Genomic DNA, 15,189 nt, shown 5'->3' with positions numbered 1-15,189 from the left:
TTCTCAGTGCCAAAAATAGTTTTCGCAAATATGTCGAAACTAGTGGAAAAAAGAACCTTTGAAAGAACTACATGGGTTTTACTTTTATGATCCTGAAATACTGACAAATCTGCCATGTTATTTCTATCCCGCCTTTGGTTTTCTACATAAACGAAAAATTGTTCAGCTCTTCTTCCCCATGCGGATACAACGAGCTAAATGTCACGTCATTTGTTTTTCCTGAAGATTTATGACAGCCACACAAGAAGTGATGCAATACATGTGAAAATTCACTTTTAGTTCTTTCATGTTTACATATTTTTCTAAATCTTATAGATACAGATGTTTCTGTTTAATGTCATTCATCTTATAAATGATATTTCTTTATGAACTGGACAGTAGAATTTTTTGCATTCATAGCGATGAGCTGGATATATGGAAAAACAAAGAAATGCGTTAGTTTACGTCTAAAATACTTAACGGGTAAGTGTGCTCATTCAATTTTTTTTTTTTTTCATTTATAGCCAAACTACTCTCGTCATCTATTTAACGTGTACCTAATGGTAAAAGACAAACATTATGGTTATCTAATCTCAGAAATATCGCTATAATGGCGACAAATGGTGAGCTTCAAGACTCGATGATATATTGTGATTCCAGACTAAACATCCTCAACGCTAATTAAACAATTTAAGTGACTAAAAAAAGGTTACTCACTAATTCCTAGGGTTATTCATAAAAATCATTCAAACGAAGGCCGAAGGGTTAACTTTTTCACTCATAACGTCAGCTTCAAGCTATTCTAGTTACCTCTAAAAGAGACTAACGGAAATCAAAACATAAGTGACCGTTTCAGACGAGTGACGTACGTGATCAAAGAAGACTAACAGTTGTTATCTCAACTCTAGCCAGCATTATACGGACGACGTAATCATTCATGACATCATCATAATGACCGACGATTTGAGTCAGAATGACTTAAATTAATTGACATATCGTGACTGAACAACGGTCCACCCTTGTCAACTCTATTATGAAGTCGATTGAATGGTTTTTCTCACATAAAGAGTTACTCGTTGAAAGACTGCAATTCAACTGCCCACATATCGCTGGCGCCACTTGGATTGATTTGTGAGGTTCTCTTTACAGAGTTCCCATGATTTGCGGTGTATGGAAAAATGCGATTCATAGTCGTTTTGAATCGCTCTCTAATCTGTAGATGAACAAGCGAAAAAAAATCAGTTGTTCAGCACTCAAATCTTTATCTAATTCAAAACCTAACAATCCTCTTCATGTGTGTCCTCAGTTTGATATCCTTCTTACCTGGCTGTTTCGCACACAGTGGAGGGCGAAAATAAGGAAACCCTAAAACAGAAAATTATTTCAAGAACAAACTTAATTATTTGATTCTGGTAAGCAGTGGTAGGGAGTCGTATGAAATATTTGATGCAGAGAACTTACAATTCCATTTACTTTTCTTATAAAACGTCTTCATGAAAAAAGGTTACAAAAAGGATATAAGAATCAAAGCAAGTTACACGTCTCACCAACCAAAGAGGAATTTTTCTTTTTCATACTGAGAAAAATTGAGAGCAACCTATTTTCAATTTTTTTCATGAAATTCAATGCGAGAGGGTCTGGCTGTGGCGAATAAGTTGTCTGAGCATTCAAGTATGCATATAGAAAACTGCTATTCTACGGTTTTACTCAAAAGCTCACCTGTGTAGAGTTTAAGATGGTGAAAATGTAAGCGAAAGCTTTATGTACTGGTAACAAAAGACCAAACAGCCATGTAACGCCCAACAGTGGAACCATCACCGCGCATGTTCTTAGGCCAAGTCTGGAATAGAAGAACAACATGTGACTTTTGGAATCGTTAATCTTCAGTCGAAGTTTTCGCTCACCCGCTTGTTTACTCGCCTCATCGTTTATGATTGACCAGAAACGAACTGAGGTAGATATCTTAGAACTAGTTTATACAAAAATGCGTTTTCAGTGTTTAAGGAGTCCCTTTTGAAACTGTGTATTCTTTATCTTGCTTGTTGTTAACCTCTAATTAATTACAATTGTTTGGTAAAATGTTATGGTTCAGTTCCCACCGTATTTGAAGAACATGGTCATCTTCCCCCATTGGCTGTACCAATGTAGTCATCTCTTTTATGACTCGGACGAGTATCAAAATGTTGAGCTGGAACCGAAAAGACATGTTAGATCTCAAAAAAAAAAAAGAAAAGAAAAAAAAAAAAGAGAGAGAATGTTTTATGTCTCGTTACGAGCGTCTTAAAAATAAAAATTGTGTTAACATGAAAACTTTAGTCTCGGTGAGGAATTGAAAACTCGAGCTTTGAATTCACTGCTCCGATACTCCAGGACAACGAAAGCAAACGCAATGGTAAGCTAGGCATTTTGAAGCTTCACAAATGGTTAGAGTTCGTTCATATTGCAAGGAGAAAGAGAACATGTCCAACAACGGTCAGTCCTGGTATATATAAAGTAAAATAACGTATCCGTCAATCGTCGACTTACAACTTCAATGAACGCCACAAATGCAATAAATATCCAGACTAGGTTGTTAGTGGAGGACAGCCAGCAACTTCAAACGAAAAAAGGAAAAAATAAACGTAGATTGTAACAAATAATTCCTCCTTCCTGGCTGAGTCTAAACACCTATAAATCGAAACATAAGTAAAAACACAAAAACAACATGAATTTCAGTTAAAAGAGTGAAAAGATACAGACGAGAAGAAACTAGTACCGAAGGAATTTCTTACTATTCATTACTGGTATAGCTTTGAATTCCTTCTTTTCCAGCAGCGATGCTGAGTGAAATACTGACCATGATCATGGGCAAACCTGAACAAAAAGGAGAGAAAGTCAATGCAGTTCAAGGAATTACATACCCAATCAGAAGCGACTCAAAATAGCAAAGTACCGATAATTTACAACAATTAAAATGAAAATACCCCATGAGATGACGTGATACATGTGCATCTTTTCGGCGGTGTTGTAAACTTTCACAACAAACAGGTAGAGATAAATTCCCTCGACCAGCATCCAACAGAAAGCGGCCATCAGAAAATACTGCATTAAAGCTGCCACCGAAACACAAGCAGCCTATGAAAAAAGGAAAAGAGAGCGTCTGTTGTTCATGCTCCTGTTTACAGAATATATTAGGCCATTAAAATAGTTTGTTAAAAAAAAAGATAGATGTAAATATGACTCACTTCGTTTTCCGTGGCGTTTATCCCGGCAAGAAAGATTATCTGACCAGCTCCAATGGCCACAGAGAGGCTCAATCTTATTTGAGACAGAGGCTGACGAACATCACTAGTAATAAAAAAAATGCGAAGAACTGCAAAAACAAACTAACAAACAAAGCAAAAAAAAAAAGCTTTATATAATAACACACAATGCTCATTTAACGGTATACTTCTCGAGGCATTTCACTTTCGGTTGCCACTGAAGGGGTTTAATTTACCGTTATTTTCTTCGTTCTTATTTGTTGCAAATATCATCATCATTATAATAACTAAGGTTTTTAAGTTAATTGATAGTCCGGTTACAGTACTTACGTTAGGAAGGAATAGACAATAATTGTCAAATATATTCCCGTCATGGAAAGGCTTAATCCAACGTAAGTGATAATTTCCAATATGGTTATGTCCTCCTTGGTGAGCTGTGACACAAATTGTATTACAGTAATATAAAATGTTGATTAACTCAAAGGGATTGTATCACGCATGTTGAAGATACGATCAAAATTATTTCATTACCCCTAAGATACCGTTGTAATCGACTAATACGGCGAAATGGGTCAAATGATTGCAGCTGCAAACTGTGTCTTTTCCATGTAAGTTGTTTTTGGATGTTACAACGTGGCATCCTCTCTCTGAAAATCCGTCGGTGCTAAGAAGAAAGAACAGAAAAAAAAAAAAAAAAAAAAAAAACACAAAACTTTAAGAAACATTGAAGGGAAAAAAAGAAAGCAAAACAAAAACGCACACATATCATAAAAAAGGTTCTTTCCTACTCCTTCCGAATTCAGAACGATATCTACTGCCAATATCTACGGAGAAATAATACGCTTACAATATTCATTTCACTTATCTACTTCATTTGCGATCAAGAATTAGTTCATGAACGGGAAAAATAAATAACATATTCCAGTATCCTACCTTTCGCTAAAGCCACTCCAGAACGCACATTTCTTCTCTCCCTCTTTATAAACCTAAAAACATATTTTATATTCATGGAATAAACCCAACACAGACCAACTATTCTTAGTTTCACTGATTCTGTTACCTCGAGGTTTGTGAACTTGATGATGATATTTTCTTGTAATTTGTGTGATTTCGGATCCATAGCTATAGCCATTATTCTGGAACCCAAAAGCCTATAAAGATAATTTAAATCTCAAACTGAGACACAAATAGTCGAGAGAAAGTTTCTTGTGAGGGATACGGCAAGCTAAGAACCTTTACAAACCAGTGATAGATTTATGGTAGTTTCCTAGACGATGAGCTAATCTAGATGGAGACTAACAGGCAAAGAAATCTCCCTCTAACAGGGCTTTGACAATTTTGCAACAAACATGTTGAACCCAAAATTCTCTTTTTATGCACATAGGGTGAAAGCAACATCTGGCTGGGAGATTTAGGGAAGTATTGTCACCTTCTTTTTCCTGTTTTATTTCTGATGGTTTGTTTTGTAAGAACTATTTCATGGAGATCCTTGTACGCAATCCCAACAATCAGTGATACTGAGGGAAAGAAGAGAAGAAGAATTTAAAATTTGGGAAACCCAACAAACTAATTTGTATCGAATAGGCAGATGTATTTAGTTACAGCGCAAAATGGGACAGAAAGCCAAGGCAAATTGCATATTAAAAGTGAAAAAAATAATCAATACAAACCATTGTTCTCAAAATTTGTTGAGGGAAATTTCATGCTTGCTTGCAATTTCTGTTCCCCGAAATAGAGGTTACTGGCATTTTGTCGGTAGGCTTTCTGAATAACCAGTACTGACAGAAAAAGAATACAATTAATTCAGCTGGTATATAATTATCAAGAACATGTCAACACACTAATTAGGGCATTTGGCGCTAGATTTACAGTGGGTCATGTGCATATCCATGATCGTGGCCTTTTCTTCACTTTACCTCTCGAAAAGTACGTTTCTCTAAGATCACAGCAACATCGTCGAGAAGAGTCGCAAGAAGCTCTGCGCTTTCTCCTTTTCAAAAATATCTACAAATTTTCTTTACCGCCTAGTTAATAGAAACAATAGTTCAAAGGCGGGGAACGGATTGATGATTTTATTTAGAGGTTAGCCCAAAGTCAACAACTCGCCAAGCCAATAAATAGACAAGTTCCATATCACCCCTTGTCTGAAAAGAAGGTCGTGTCATCACTCACTCATTTTGTCGCTTTCAATCACTTCTGAAGACTTCGTTCCAATCAGGTGGTACTTGCTATAATTAAGAGCAAGTGTCTCGAAGTGGACCGCCACCTTGAAAATTGATTCTGTTCTCTTTTCAGACTCTTCTATGCTAGGAGGTCTTGTGATACTTTTAATAACTGTGAAGAAGTCTTCGAAAACTCCTATGGCCTCCTGTAGTTGCATGAAATATTTTTGATAAGGTAATGATGCGATGCTAAGCACTCGTCATAACTGTGAGTCAAAGAATAGACCTGAATTTCTTATGAGTATTCGAAGGATAATGAATTACCTTCAAGGAACTTTTATTGGTGACATCTATTTTGGCAAGATTAGTGACATATTCATTAGCCTAAAGAGGAGTAAACAGTGAGTAAATAAAGTAGAAAAGTAACAGTCACGATTACATTCTATGAATTAAAGAGTTCATACAAATAATGAGCACAGGGGCTATGATCGAATAGAGTACACACCAGCTTCTGAATTGTTCTCGACGACGATGATGTTGGCAATTTTAACGATAGTGACGGCGACGGCGATTGTGATGACGAAGCCTGGGAAGAGAATGAGAGTAAGGACGAGGACGACGAAGAGCTTGAAGCTGGAGGCGAGGATAAGAGGAATGGCAAGAGCGACGGCGACGGTGACGGCGACGGTGATAACGACACCCAGACAGAGGGTGAGGGTAAGAACGAGGACGAGGAAGATGTTGAAAGTGGAGGCGAAAACGAGAGTGGAGGCGACGCTGATTGCATAGGTGACCTCATTAACGATAGCGATGGTGACAACGATGGCGATGATGATGGCGATGTTAACGATAGCGAAAGCGATGGTGACGGTAATGACGAATCCCGGAAAGAGGGTGAGAGTAACAACAAGGACGACGACGAGGTTGAGGTTGAAGGTGAGGACAAGAAGAAGGGCGACAGCGATGGCAACGAAGACGGTGATAACAACACCCAGACGGTGGGCGAGAGTAAGAACGAGGATGAAGAAGAGGTTGAAAGTGGAGACGAAGATGAGAACGAGGACGACGACGAATGCGTTGGTGATCTCCTTAAAGGTAGCGATGATGACGGCGACGGCAACAGCGATGATGATGGCGATTTTAACGATAGCGACGGTGACAGTGATGTCGAAACCTGGAAAGAGGGCGAGAGTAAGAACGGGGACAACGAAGAGCTTGAAGTCGGAAGTGAGGACAATAGGAAGGGCAACAGCGACGGTGACGGTGACGGTGACGGTGATAGCGACGTCCAGACATTGGGCGAGAGGAATAAGGAGGACGAGGAAGAGGTTGAAGGTGGAGACGAGGATAAGAGGAGGGGCGACGGTGACCAGAAAGTGGGTGAGGGGAAGAATGATGACGAGGAATAAATTGAAAGTGGAAGCGAGGATGAGAGCGAGGGCAACGGTGACTGTATTAGTGACTTCATTCGTAACAATGATGAAGACAGCAAAGGCGATAGCGATGGTCGTATCCATGTTGATGCGGAAGATGCGGAGGCTGCCGCAGGTAATGGTGAGAGTGACGATGTTGCCACTGATACGACAATTTAGAGAAAGAGAAAGAATCAGTTCAGTTCACCAGAAAATTGCAACTTAAAACTATACCTATATTATTATCATAACCAAATGACCTATTTTTATAGTCATAATGATTTTATAATTATTTTAGTCACATCTCTTTTAGAATACAGATACAATTATAATAATAATAAAATTATACTACTTCCTACATACGTTGTTTCAGAGTGCAGGGTATTGTTAAGCTAAGTTGTCCTGGTAGTATCCAGTGACTGAAAACGCCGAGAAATATTATAGGTGCTATGAAAACGATTTCGCTAATTCTTAGGAGAAAACAAACTATTATTTGTCTTTGCTGATTGGTAATACTTAACCATGGAACAAGTACGAGATGAACATGATTTACGGCCGCATTTTGTATGCAAACGGAAGATTTTTTTTATCTATGACAGTCAGGAACACAATAGACGCCTAGGCACTGCGGAATATAAGGTGTTTTTAAGAGGATCGCCTTCATGTAGTTTTTGCTGGGCTGGCCGAGCAACCCGCTATAATCGCATAAGGTGCATAATTATCATATTCTTATTTATTATCCAACTACACTCCGTAGAGTACAATTAACGTCATAGACGAGTACAAATATCACGCGGTATTTGTACACCAGAGAACTGGTTAGACAGGTCTTCACGCAGCGCGCAAGCAAAAAATTGGTTGAAGTTAAGAAAAAAGAATTGCCGGAACATTTGAATTGTATTTCTGACGACAGTGAGTCGGAATGGCTGGCAAATATAGATCCAAGTTTAATAGATTAATCGAATGATGAAAAAAAGCTATAAAACCAGGAAATTTCTCCATTTATTGCTGAAAATAGAAATAGCAACACGACAACGCGCCAGTTCCGTTCCGCTTCGCATATTTCTCTCTCGCTCTCCCCGTAAATAAATATCTAGGAAATTCGCCCGCTCTGAAATAACAGTTTGGCGTGCTAGATAATAAATAACTTGTTAAACGTTTTGTTGTGTAGTATCGTTGAGTATTTTAACTTGTCAAGATACGGCAGAACTCGTAAAATACTCGGCGATACTACACAACAGAACTTCCAGAAAGATATATTTACCGAACTATCTGAAAATTTTTACAAAACATTGAAGGAAGCAGTGAAAGTGTCCGGTATTACCTGTACAGACAATACTGTATAAATTACCATTGCTTTTACTATAGCACAAAAGCATAATCTACTTAGATGATGATAAAATTACCAAGATTGCAGTTACAATCTTACTTAGATTACATGTTCAGCCCGATCACGTGACTCATTCATATTAACCTCACGTTAAACCTTCGAGCACAGATCCCCTTTTTTCTAATCTAATTTAGTTTTCAGGATACTTAATAGTAGTTTCATCAGTTCTTGGCGTTTCGCGAGCCCCTTTTCCCTCAATCTTTGTAATAAAGCAGTAAATTACTCATTTTTTTTTTTTATTTCACGCTTGAAATCGAAAACTCATCTAAACCAGTAAGGGGTAATTTCTGCAAACAGAGAACACGTTTAGAACAAACGCAATTTGAATATACAAAAATACAACGAAAACTCGCCGACTGTTCGAGCTTAGGGTTTCTATCAACTACGATAATTTACTGTAACAAATATCCCAACATGAACGCGACAATTTTCCTTCAAGAGCACCTGAGAGATTGCCCTGATGTTTTACGTAAAACATAGGTCCGCAATGGGAGCTACACTAGTTCTGCCTTACCTTTTTTAAACTCACAAATGTAAGCTTTATGTGTAGTCCTATAGACGGTCTCGAATAAGCCGCTTGTACCGTTAAAGCTCTTCAAAATGGCAGCTACCGTCCGACGAGTCCATGTCAGGTTTCCCCTCCATTTCTTGATAGTCAGCGGTCTTCTATTCACCCAATTCCAATTTTCAGCCTCTTTTTCTAAACCAATATAATAGCCCGGAATAGTTCTTTTCTGAATCTCGTTATTGATAAAACTCCATTCTTCTTCTGTCTCTATGGAAACCAGGTCTCCCCCTTGGCTTTGGCAGATGTCTCTGTTGTCGTTCCATTTTCTTCCCAATTTCATAAATGTGTACCATGAATCTTTAAAAGAAGTATTTGGGCATACTACAAAATAATAATGACAATAGTAATTATGATAGGGATGATAATAATAGTAATAATAATTAAATAATAGTGATGATGACAATAACAATAACAGTGACAATGTTCATAGTAACGATGATTACAGTAAAAGTAATAATTGTTACTAAAATGGCAGCTGTAATGAAGATTATAATAACAGTAAATAATAATAATAATGATAATAAATGAGATGATGACAATGATGATAAGATAATGATAATAATAAAAGTAACTGTGACAATAACAATAACAATAACAATAACAGTGACAATGTTCATAGCAACGATGATTACAGTAAAAGTAATAATTGTTACTAAAATGGCAGCTGTAATGAAGATTATAATAACAGTAAATAATAATAATAATGACAATAATAATAATAAATGAGATGATGACAAAGATGATAAGATAATGATAATAACAAAAGTAACTGTGATGATACCGACAATCACATTTTTAGAACATTTAGCACACGTGACTAAGAACATAAAATTTGTTCTATTGTTCTTCATAGCGTTTGATTGATAGATGTCACGTAATACACTTTTCGCATTCGAATCTCGAAAGTGCTCTCATTTACCCATTATGCAAGGAACCATTTGGAACCATTTTGGAAGGCCATCTCACAACAATAAGTTCAAAATACCATAAGGGTTGCTCAGTAAATCCATTGCTTAAAAAATATTTTTTCCTTTTAACGACCATATCACCGAGAGAAAACTCCTGCTTGTATTTTTTTTCTTTAAAAGCGTTAGATTCAACTGCGTGTTTAAGTATCAACCCATTCCTCCTTTCCCCATCTAAAAAAAATTAAAAGTAGGATTCGTGTTTAGCGATCATTTTTTGCAACACGCTCTTATTCACCGCGTACTAATCTCTGAGACGCACAACTTAGGTTAGGTTATCCCTATTCGTTGAGCAGTGACATGCCTTTTTTTAAAGAGAAATTTTCTCGAGGTCGAGTGTTAGCTAGGCGTACATTTTTAAAATGCGATCTCACCTTCAGGAATTTCACAAATAAAAGGTTTGGCATCTGTCTCGGGGATTGCATTAAAAAGGCTCCCATTCTTGATTATTTCCGCAAACGTTCTGTTACCACTTCTCTCCCAGTTTCGCCATTTTGAAATATTCAGCTGCGTTCCACTCCTCCAAGTCCAACCTCCTTCTGTCTTTTTTTCCAAGCCAACGAGCCACGCACTGACATTCCAAATACTACGTTTTTTAATTTCTTGATTGATAAACTCCCATTCTTCCTCGGTTTCGATGGAAGCTAGGTCACCTCCTTGGTGGCGGCAGATTTCACTGTTGTCCCACTCAGCCCATCCCCATTTTGTAAATGTGTACCAGGAATTTTTGAAACAGGAATTTTGGCATTCTATGGAAAAAAAATTCAATAATATCAAACTTCGTCGTTGTTTTTGTTGTTGTTATTGTTTTTATTGTTGTCGTTGTTGTTGTTGTTGTTGTTGTTGTTCAACGACTCGCATTAGGAGCCGGAAGCCACTTGAGGATCTTCCATGCTGTAGTCCGACAATTGATTATTTATATCAATCGGACAGAATATCATCTTTCTTCAAGTCCAGGTTCATGCACATCAATAGAAAAAGTAGGAGTTACACTGCTTCACCTGTTCCTTGTAGCTGCATTGTCAAGGTAAGGATAACTGCAAAAGAAAAGAGAAATAGATGTGCATTTTCAGAACTAAAATTCTGCCACTAAAATCATTGTGAAACTTCCACAGGTAAAAGTTTTGAAAAAGAAAGTAGCCAGAGAGACAATTACAAATGATCCTGACAGAAATAACGATTGAATTTGAACCGTTTGCATGTGTGTGTGTGTGTGCGTGTGTGTGTGCGTGTGCGCGTGCGCGCGCGTGCGTGTGTGTGTGTGGGACTAGTGTGTGTGTGTGTGTGTGCGTGCGTGCGTGTGTGTTTGCGTGCGTGTGTGTTTGTGTGGACAGTCCCGTGCCACTTAACTAAGAAAGAAACAAATGAACAATTATCAAGATTCTACGATATTAAGGAGAGCTTTCGCCACTGTAGGTATTTTAAAACCTAGAAATTTAGGCATGCATTCTTCATTAGTCTGAAACTTTGAAAAAGGGGAACAACTCTCAGGCATTTTGATTAACTACATGTAAATACAAAGATATTCACCTTGTCTCATTCTTCGAAAGAAATGGCATCAACCCACTTCTAATATTTAAAAATTAAAACTTCGCCCTGGTGTTGGATTGTACGGCTAAATAGGCTCGCAGGCCCTAGTATAGTCGGCCGAAGTCACGACAAAGTCGCGAAGCTTACCCCCGTGGAAGAGTGTTCTTCCAATTAGATAAGTCGAACACGCGGGGAGGATGTTTCTACTGCAGAACACTGATTTTATTGTTAACTTTTTATGTTTTTGCACTGGTCTCTTGCATAGAAAAAAGATCAGATTTTGTCTTTTTATAGCTATCAGGATGTACGAGCATATTTTTTATTTATTAATTTTTTTTTTCTGGTGATAAGGTTGAGTTCTCAAATACTTCAAGCCACAACCTTTCCCAGTCGAGGATTGTTCTTTGTCTCGTCTGTTCGCGTTTAATTTCTCAGATGAATCAAAAAAATATATAGCTCGTAATCCTAATTATGCGCTCTAAAATCATAACGATTGAATAAAAACGTTTTTTAATTTTCTTTTCAAGTTATTTTTCTCCAGCTACGTTTTTGCAGTTATCTTCTGAGTCATCATTCAATTGTTAGCAAACTTTACTAATAATGCGAACAAATACGCAAGCGCTGCAAGCGGAAGATGACTACCAATTCACCCTTTATGCTCGTTTATTTTCGGAATCTATTACAAAAATGTCTTCATCGCTACATTTTGTCATATCGACGCAAGAGGATATGAACTAAGCTATTGTTGTCCTGTTTTCCTTAAAATCGCTGCTAAAACCTGTTGCGCAGAGCGTGAAAACAAACCAGTTGTGGATTAAAAGCACTACTTCATTGTCAAAACTTCTTGTATCGTGTCGAAACTAAAATATAACATTGTAAAACTCTCCTAAGAGCCGACGTTTTGAGACCTTTTCCTTTTGTCAATAGAAAGCTGAACAAGGACTTATTGACAAATACTTTCCTGGTTCACTCAAGCGTAGGGTTTCTCAATAGCGTAATATGGTAAATGCATCCTATCAGTCACAACTACTCTTATAATTCTGACAAAAAATGAAATAGAGGGTGTACTTACTCAGCGAACGACGTATAGACCGGGCTATGAACATTTTACCGGACTGGATCCCACTCTTCACCCAAGTTATAAGGTTACAGCTAGTAGATGTCAGTAACCTTGTAATAGTTTGTGAATCGGTAACAGCACATGGGAGGCTACAGATTTTTCAACGAATTTTACAGTTTTTAGCAAGAGGTACAATGTAAAGGATATCACAACACTGCATCGCTTTTCTCTGACAATGGTGATCTTTTTTTTTTCCATCATTAACTGACCAATGAGACTCGCTCTATTTTCACCAGGTGCAGATCACTGTTTTACTTAACAAAAACAAGAAATACACGAAATGAAAATAGCTCTATTAAGTTTACATTTTGTGATAGAACTGCAGATGATAATGAGTCAATAAAATAAGTTTTAAATCCTCTAAAATCTAGTTCATGACCTTTGCTTTCAACGGTATTTACCTAAAGCAAACTTGCGTTCAGCATCATTTGCCCACTGGAAGCTTATTTGAGTATTCCATTAGTAATATTTCCATTTTCCACACTAATAGCAATATTTCCATTTTCCATAATAGCAATATTTCCATTTTCCACACTAATAGCAATTTACCATCTTTCCATGAAACAAGTGAGTCTACAGTTTGAAACTGACATATTATTAACTGCGCATACAACTGAAAGTTGCATATAATTAGCTCCACAGATCCTTTTTCTTCGTCGGAGGCACTGATTCAGTAATATCTTGGTGCACTTGAGCAAATAAGATTCTGTCATAGAATTCGCCGGGTCAAAACATATCTTCACTTTCTAGTTAGATCACTCGATGTGTATTTCGACAGGGGTTGATTGTCAAACGACTGTGCACCTCCTTCCTCCCCTCCCCCCTTCTCCTTCTAAATCGTTTAATAATTCCATCCTTTTCATATCCAGCTATTTATACTCCAACTTTTACACTATATGGCAAGATAATTCTTATTTTCAAGTTCATTAAACCTCGATGGGCGCATTTAGATGAAAGTGCAAGGTATGCATAGAGTCTTTCTTGAAGTTTTCAGACATGTGCGTGTCTGCGAATTTACTGAATTCAACTTGTGACTTTTAGCAAATTAAAGTAGAATTCTCCTGACCAATATCTTGTAACCACCGCGCGTTCAGCAATATCTGTAATGATTAATAGTTGTTCTGTCGCACTTTATAATAACACCTACCGAGCTTTTTTAATAATAATACAAGAAAAGCTGTCGAACTTTGTAACAACGGACCAACGCGTATGAAATAAAGTTAGCTGTCGCACTTTGTAATAACAGTTGTTTTACTTTGTAATTAATTTGAAAAATATTAACGGAGAGCAGAATTCGAGAATTATCATCATCATTATTACTATTATGATCACCCCAATCATTATTGTTATGATTGTAGTTGTTAGCAAAGATGACGTTTGATCGTTGGGTCTACTCGCTCTCTCAGCATTTATACCAAGTTAATTACAAAGTGCGACAAGTAAGTGTTTATACAAAGGGCGACATTTTATTTATAAGAAAGTGTAATGGTCAGTTATATCCGCTAAAGGGAGACAACTTTTTTTTATTGCAAAGTGCGACAATTTTATTAAAGAGTGCGACAGGTTTTTACAAAGTGCAGCAGAACAAAACTTTCGATCGCTGTCCTTTCAGGAAGCTTACCCGATAGACGATTTTGGCTTGGACAGCGCAAAAGCAAACGAACTAACAAAAACATAGACAAAAAAAACAAAAGCGAAAGCAATACGAGAATTATAAAAATTACCTTGAAACACCTCTCCCAATCCCTTTTTTCGGGCAAAAATTAAAGAGTCACTTTTTTTTTCTGTTAAAGGTCGAGAAGACCTCTTATAACAAGAGCGACACTTAATTCATTTCAACAGGGTGGTGGTAAGTAAGTATATATGTAAGTAAGTCCTTTATTTTAAAACGACATTCATTAGAGCTGTGATACTTCTGGGGTCGTTTTAAAAGTTTTCACAATCTCGCCTGTTCCTGTTCGTAAGTCCAGCCAAGCCTCCATGGTCATCGGCCCCCGTAACTTTGGCTTATAAACACAGGCGTTTTGTTATACTTGTAAAACTTCCTCAAGAAGTCTGTGACAGTTAGACGAAACGCGTCGGGGAATAAAGAAGTTTTGCAGCTACTGTTTGCAGAAGTGCTGCTCACTATTTTATTCAAAAAATAATAATTAAAAAATAAAAAAATTAAAACATAGCAAAAATATCTATCTATAAGGTGAAATTAGCTAAACGTCTTGAAAACTACAATATTTTGATCGTTTAACTTAGTTTATAGATGTTGTGTGAACGTCTAGAAGATGTTTTGCAATATTCTACAAATCAGGGGAGTTCAGAGCAATTAGAAGATAGACCATTTGGCATTGCAATTGTCTTCAATTTCTAAAACATTATTTAACCTCCTCGCACTGTGAAATTGTTCTAATACGTTTGGTCAAGAGAAATGAGGGAACAGAGAAAGGGACTATTGGTCCAAGCCTTAGGACAAATACTAATTTCACAAAAGCTACAGATAGTTTTCAGGCGGCTGTCTGTTTTCCGAAAATTTGTCTGGTCAGCTACGCTCTCCCACAGTTTGAATAAAAGCTTCATACTGTCAGACGCTCTGAATCTCCGTTCATCGTCCGTGTCCAGTTCCTGATTGCCAAACACACAGACACAAAACAATGCTTATTTCATTCCCAGCTATATGAGGATGGACTGGAAACTGGATTCGTCATAAAATGGTTCTTAGCACGCAGCACTTCATTTCAGAAGACGTCCCGAAAATATTTTATTGCATAAAGCTCAAAAGAAGCTTGAAAATCATGCTGCCTTGGGTCTTAAATTGCATTCTGCTAAA

The 15,189-nt window shown here is 37.3% G+C and overlaps 2 protein-coding genes across 3 annotated transcripts; both read right to left on the bottom strand.

Moving 5' to 3' along the window:
- Positions 1-260: 260 nt before the first annotated feature.
- On the bottom strand, positions 261-5,929 carry LOC111345024 (adhesion G protein-coupled receptor D1-like). Of its 2 annotated transcripts, XM_088749016.1 has the most exons (16): positions 5,708-5,925; positions 5,394-5,589; positions 4,892-4,999; positions 4,651-4,738; positions 4,282-4,372; positions 4,155-4,207; positions 3,753-3,885; positions 3,552-3,655; positions 3,204-3,306; positions 2,943-3,093; positions 2,751-2,832; positions 2,506-2,572; positions 2,079-2,167; positions 1,699-1,819; positions 1,303-1,344; positions 261-1,192 (listed from the first exon to the last, which is right to left on the bottom strand). In XM_088749016.1, the coding sequence occupies exons 2-16, from the start codon at positions 5,395-5,397 to the stop codon at positions 1,049-1,051; spliced, it is 1,380 nt and encodes a 459-aa protein (XP_088605142.1). In that variant the 5' UTR covers positions 5,398-5,589; positions 5,708-5,925; the 3' UTR covers positions 261-1,048. The 2 variants fall into 2 exon arrangements, with proteins under 2 accessions (XP_088605142.1, XP_088605141.1); XM_088749015.1 differs by having other exon boundaries at positions 5,394-5,929.
- A 2,517-nt stretch (positions 5,930-8,446) lies between these two features.
- LOC148737236 (secretory phospholipase A2 receptor-like) lies at positions 8,447-10,738 on the bottom strand. The gene is made up of 4 exons (XM_088749285.1): positions 10,720-10,738; positions 10,093-10,467; positions 8,700-9,074; positions 8,447-8,472 (listed from the first exon to the last, which is right to left on the bottom strand). The coding sequence occupies exons 1-4, from the start codon at positions 10,736-10,738 to the stop codon at positions 8,447-8,449; spliced, it is 795 nt and encodes a 264-aa protein (XP_088605411.1).
- Positions 10,739-15,189: the final 4,451 nt, after the last annotated feature.

Source organism: Stylophora pistillata, chromosome 2 (assembly GCF_964205215.1).
Source record: "Stylophora pistillata chromosome 2, jaStyPist1.2, whole genome shotgun sequence".
NCBI classification, from domain to species: domain Eukaryota; kingdom Metazoa; phylum Cnidaria; class Anthozoa; order Scleractinia; family Pocilloporidae; genus Stylophora; species Stylophora pistillata.
The sequence above is the reverse complement of the archived record's forward strand: the minus strand, read 5'-3'. Positions and strand labels throughout refer to the sequence as shown.

Bases quoted from the DNA above. Each gene is read 5' to 3' on its own strand.
- LOC148737236 (XM_088749285.1), bottom strand. The intron at 9,075-10,092 runs GTGAGATCGCAT...ATTATTTTGTAG, and splicing joins TATTTGTGAAATTCCTGAAG to TATGCCCAAATACTTCTTTT. The intron at 8,473-8,699 runs GTAAGGCAGAAC...CTCTGTTTGCAG, and splicing joins CATTTGTGAGTTTAAAAAAG to AAATTACCCCTTACTGGTTT.
- LOC111345024 (XM_088749015.1), bottom strand. From the start codon at position 5,601: ATGCAACTACAGGAGGCCATAGGAGTTTTCGAAGACTTCTTCACAGTT. The intron at 2,833-2,942 runs GTATTTTCATTT...CTTTTTGTTCAG, and splicing joins GTATCACGTCATCTCATGGG to GTTTGCCCATGATCATGGTC. The intron at 1,193-1,302 runs GTAAGAAGGATA...GTTCATCTACAG, and splicing joins ACTGTGTGCGAAACAGCCAG to ATTAGAGAGCGATTCAAAAC.